The 5,243-nt window shown below is 45.1% G+C and overlaps 1 protein-coding gene across 1 annotated transcript; it reads left to right on the top strand.

The window, feature by feature from the left end:
• Positions 1–501: 501 nt before the first annotated feature.
• LOC147442285 (pre-mRNA-splicing factor ATP-dependent RNA helicase DEAH1-like) lies at positions 502–5,034 on the top strand. The gene is made up of 3 exons (XM_086528508.1): positions 502–3,916; positions 4,009–4,164; positions 4,264–5,034. The coding sequence occupies exon 1, from the start codon at positions 633–635 to the stop codon at positions 3,822–3,824; it is 3,192 nt and encodes a 1,063-aa protein (XP_086384634.1). The 5' UTR covers positions 502–632; the 3' UTR covers positions 3,825–3,916; positions 4,009–4,164; positions 4,264–5,034.
• Positions 5,035–5,243: the final 209 nt, after the last annotated feature.

Here is a 5,243-nt window from a genome sequence, read left to right as displayed (position 1 = left end):
AATCCAATCACTCTTGTTTGCACCTCTTCTTTTGTGCATGTCCTCCATGTAGTGGGGATGGGCGAGTGGTCTGCTCGCGTTGTATTCGAACATATGCCTCAACCAACAGACTTTTGCCACCTCATTCTCGCACATGTCCGAGAGGACGTGTGTGACACAGGCCTAAGGTCCCTATCAGACGCAAGCACCGGACAAGACCGTAAAAGGATTTTTTGGGCGCTCTACATGCTACACAGCGCAGATAGCATAGTTTATATCAAAGTTTCCATGTGGTATTCTTCAAAAGGGTGTAGCCCAGGCAGAAAGAGATCCACATGTCAGGCATGGGGTCGGTAGCTCAAATTTCTTGGCGCTGCTGCTTTATTGCATGTCCGCCATGTAGCAGGGATGGGTGAGGGGTCTGCTCTGGTTGTTTTCGACCAGCAGCGGACACACTCTTCAACCAACCCGGGCGGGCGGACGTGTGTGACACAGACCTAAATAATGTTTTGCATCCATCCTCTGGTCGTTGCATTGCCGCAAAACGTCGATGTGAAGCTCTTTTCCGACGAAGGTCGGATGTTCCGAACTCTGCACTTTTTGAGAATCAATCCGAGTAGCAGGAGTTGTTTTAGCACAGGTTTTTGAGTTCTATGGCGCAAGACAAGGAGCTGAGGCATTGGATTTCCGACAACCTTCATGATTTGCTTGGCTTCTCAGACACGAACTTGGAGCATTACTTGTCAGGGCTCGCGAAGCGTGCATCTTCTGCCCAAGAGCTTGCCTCTGCGTTGGTGAAGCTGGATATCCCTTCTTCTTCTAAGACGCTTAGGTTTGCAGAGGAGCTCTTTGGGCGGTTTCCACGTAAAACTACAGGCCCCAACATCTACAAGCAAGCAGAACGAGAGGCTGCTGCTCTGGCCCGTAAGCAGAAGCAGTATCAGTTGCTGGATGATGATGATGATGATGCCCATGCCCCAGCAGCACCTACAGCGAAGGATGGAAAAACCCTACATGCTACTTTGGATGGTGCATTACAACCTCCCAAGAAGGGCCACAAACACATTAGGAAAAGGGCTGCAGATGTTTATGATGATGATGATGATGATGTGGGTGTTGGTAGATTTGCAAAAGAGCCAAGACTGCAGAATGATGATGATGAGAATGACGATGATGATGATGATGCAAAGAGGGAACGTGAAAGGGAGGAAGATCAGAGAGAAAGGGAAGCTCTGGAGCGCAGGCTGAGAGAAAAGGATGAGGCTGCTACGAAGAGGGTTGCAGAGCCAAAAATGAGCTTTAGACAAGAAGAGGAGGCAAAGCGACGTGCAGATGCTGAGGAGAGGAAGGAGCTGTTACCCACTTTAAGAGAGGCCAGTAGGCAGGTTTACTTGAAGTCAAGGGAGCAGAAGAAGCTTGATGAGTTGAAAGATCAAATTGTGGATGAACAATATCTTTTCGAAGGAGTTCAACTTTCAGCTAAGGAGAAGGAAGAGTATAGATATCGAAAAACTGTTCTTGAGCTGGCCCAAAAAGGGACTGAAGATATTGATACCTATGAAGAGTATAGGATGCCTGAAGCATATGACAAAGAAGGCAAGGTCAAGCAGGATAGGCGCTTCGCTGTGGCCATGGAACGCTACAAAGATGTGGACGGAGAGAATGATAAGATGAATCCTTTTGCTGAGCAAGAAGCTTGGGAGGAGCACCAGATTGGTAAAGCACAGCTTAAATTTGGTGCTGTAAACAGGAAACAGAAAGATGACTATGACTATGTCTTTGAGGACCAAATAGAGTTTATCAAAGCTGATCTACTCGAGGGTCACAAGTATGAAGACATGGAAGTGGAAGAAGTGGAAAAGCAAAAGTCTGCAGCAAAGTCGGCCTTGATGCAGTTACAGGAAGAGCGTAAAACACTGCCGATCTATCGCTATCGAGATGAGTTGTTACAAGCCATTAATGACCATCAGGTGTTGGTCATTGTTGGAGAAACTGGATCGGGAAAGACAACTCAAATCCCACAGTACCTTCATGAGGCTGGATACACGAAAAAAGGAAGGATTGGCTGTACGCAGCCCAGGAGAGTAGCTGCCATGAGTGTATCTGCACGTGTTGCTCAAGAGATGGGGGTAAAGCTTGGTCATGAGGTGGGGTATTCAATCCGGTTTGAGGATTGCACCTCAGACAAAACCATTTTGAAATACATGACAGATGGAATGCTTTTGCGTGAATTTTTGGGTGAACCAGATTTGGCTAGTTACAGTGTGATGATGGTGGATGAGGCGCATGAGCGAACTCTTTCCACTGATGTGCTATTTGGCCTAGTGAAGGATATTACTCGTTTTCGGCCAGACCTGAAGCTTCTTATATCCAGTGCCACCTTGGATGCTGACAAGTTTTCTGATTACTTTGACAAGGCCCCTGTTTTTAACATTCCTGGAAGGCGCTATCCAGTGGACATTTTGTATACAAAAGCTCCAGAAGCCGATTACTTAGAAGCAGCAGTGGTTACTGTCCTTCAAATTCATGTCACCCAACCAGCAGGAGATGTGCTAGTGTTTTTTACAGGGCAGGAGGAGATAGAGGCTGCAGAAGAGATACTGAAGGCTCGAACCAGAGGTCTCGGTTCCCGCATTTCTGAGATGATTATATGCCCTATTTATGCAAACCTACCCTCTGATTTACAGTCTAAGATTTTTGAGGAGACCCCAGAAGGAGCTCGGAAAGTAGTTTTGGCTACAAATATTGCTGAGACATCTCTTACTATTGATGGTATCAAGTATGTCATTGATCCTGGCTTCTGTAAGCAAAAGTCTTACAATCCGCGCACAGGGATGGAGTCACTGATAGTGACCCCCATTTCAAAGGCTGCAGCTCAGCAAAGGGCTGGCAGGGCAGGGAGGACATCGCCTGGAAAATGCTTTAGGCTGTATACGTCATGGTCCCATCAGAATGAGATGGAGGATAATACGGTGCCTGAAATTCAAAGGACAAATTTGGGAAATGTGGTGTTGATGCTGAAGAGCTTAGGTATTGATGACCTAATAAATTTTGATTTTCTAGACCCGCCTCCTGCAGAAACCTTACTTAGGGCTCTAGAACAGCTATATGCATTGGGGGCTTTGAATCACGAAGGGCAGTTGACAAAGCTGGGCCGCAGGATGGCTGAGTTCCCTTTGGACCCGATGCTCTCAAAGATGATAGTGGCTTCCGATAAGTTCAAATGTTCAGAGGAGATTGTGACAATAGCTGCAATGTTGTCTGTTGGCAATTCTATTTTCTATCGTCCAAAGGACAAACAAGTGCATGCAGATAATGCAAGGATGAACTTTCATACTGGAAACGTGGGCGACCAGATAGCCTTGCTCAAGGTATATGATACATGGAAGGAGACCAACTATTCAACACAGTGGTGCTATGAGAATTACATACAGGTAAGGAGTATGAAACGGGCTCGTGATATCAGGGATCAGCTTGAAGGGCTTCTAGATCGAGTTGAGATTGAGCCTAGCAGCAGCCCAAATGAAATAGAAGCTATAAAGAAGGCCATTACATCAGGCTATTTCTATCACACAGCAAAGCTGCAAAAAAATGGTTCCTATCGAACTATTAAAAATCCACAAACTGTGCACATTCATCCAAGTTCAGGACTTGCTGAGGTTTTACCACGATGGCTGGTATATTTTGAGTTGGTCATTACAACCAAGGAGTATCTGCGGCAGGTCATTGAGATTAAGCCCGAATGGTTGGTCGAGATAGCTCCCCATTACTACAAGAAGCAAGATGTTGAAGATGCTGGGTCACAGAAGTTGCCCAAGGGAAAGGGAAGAGCAGTTATGGATTGACCACTGGGTACCCCTGTATATGCAGAAAAGAGCGCCGTTGCCCAGCGCTACCTGTTGTTTATTAACATTGCCAGTTTTGGTATGGATAGGAGGTGAGCCATGCCATAATTTTTGGAGTCTGTAATTGGGATTTTATTTCGTTTGCATGTGTGAAAATCTGAAGCAAACTGTTTTCCATTTCCAGCAAACGCTACACATGTCACAAGCCACTTGTCTGGTCATGTGGCTAGGCACTTGTCTTCTGCAATGTTCCTTTGAAAAACACTGCCTTAAGCCTTGCAGCTGTGATCCGGAGCCACCTCTTATTTAGTGACATTGTCAGTTTTGTGATGGACAAGAGGTGAGCCTTGCCATAATATAATTGTGTCGATAAATCGGGATTCTATTGTTTACGCATGCATATGCCCCCTTAAGGTAATCCTTTTGACATTTTTTGCAGAGGACACATATGTCACGGGCTACTCATTTGGTCATGTGGCAAGCTAGGTACTTGATTTTTGCAGCGTTTCTTGAAAGATGCTGATTTCCTTGAGCCTTGCCTTGCAAGTTTATAAGAGACAAAGGGCTGCAGAGGGTTTCTATGTCGACTACCAATGGAAATCGGCAGTGGTCGACCTTGGTGCGGGCCATTTGCAGAGTGCCTCTAGTGTTTTTATGTGAATATTTGTGTGTGCAAAACCACTCTTTTGTCATGGAGTGGGTGAAGTTGCGCAGTGCATCAATCTGTTATGATTTGGATTATTTCAAGGTACTGGGCCTTATGCATATCGCCTTCTTTAAGATGGTTGTTTGCAAGAAAGAAAGATGCACCAAATGACAAACATGGCAGGAGTTCTATTGTCAAAGAAAATTAATTACTACATTCTTCTTGTACATGCTTCATGCAAAAAAAACACAGCTGCCATCAATGTGGGTATTACTGGCATGCGCACAGGTTTGAATATTGCATGAGCAGAGAGACCCTTGACTGGCCAAGGTTGTGCTATTCGTGAGTATAGTGTTAGCTTTCAGGTTTCGTTCAAGTATTCTTTTGTCAAGTTTCTTGCTGGAGTAGGTAAATCCAATTGCTTATGTAAATCCAAGGCCTCACCCTCTACAGGGAGGATCATGTGTGATGTTATCATGCATGTTAAAGTGGAGTGCCTTTCGAAGCTCAATGGGTTGCATGCTTGTAAAGTTGCGTATCTCAAGTGAATGCCCAATGTGTTTTTATTGTGTTGTTTTCAGGTATTCCTTATTTAACGTGATGAATTGGGTTGTGCAATTCAGTTGAGAGACATAGAAGAAACCATGGCCCCCATTGTAATAAACATCTAATTCATTGCCAAGTTTTGCTGGTTCAATAAATCTCTCTCTCTCTCTCTCTCTCTCTCTCTCTCTCTCTCTCTCTCTCAGGTCATGAATTGATGGTTTGGAACT

This window comes from Adiantum capillus-veneris, chromosome 14 (genome assembly GCF_014529385.1).
Source record: "Adiantum capillus-veneris isolate H3 chromosome 14, ASM1452938v2, whole genome shotgun sequence".
NCBI lineage: Eukaryota > Viridiplantae > Streptophyta > Polypodiopsida > Polypodiales > Pteridaceae > Adiantum > Adiantum capillus-veneris.
The sequence above is the reverse complement of the archived record's forward strand: the minus strand, read 5'-3'. Positions and strand labels throughout refer to the sequence as shown.

Bases quoted from the DNA above. Each gene is read 5' to 3' on its own strand.
- LOC147442285 (XM_086528508.1), top strand. From the start codon at position 633: ATGGCGCAAGACAAGGAGCTGAGGCATTGGATTTCCGACAACCTTCAT.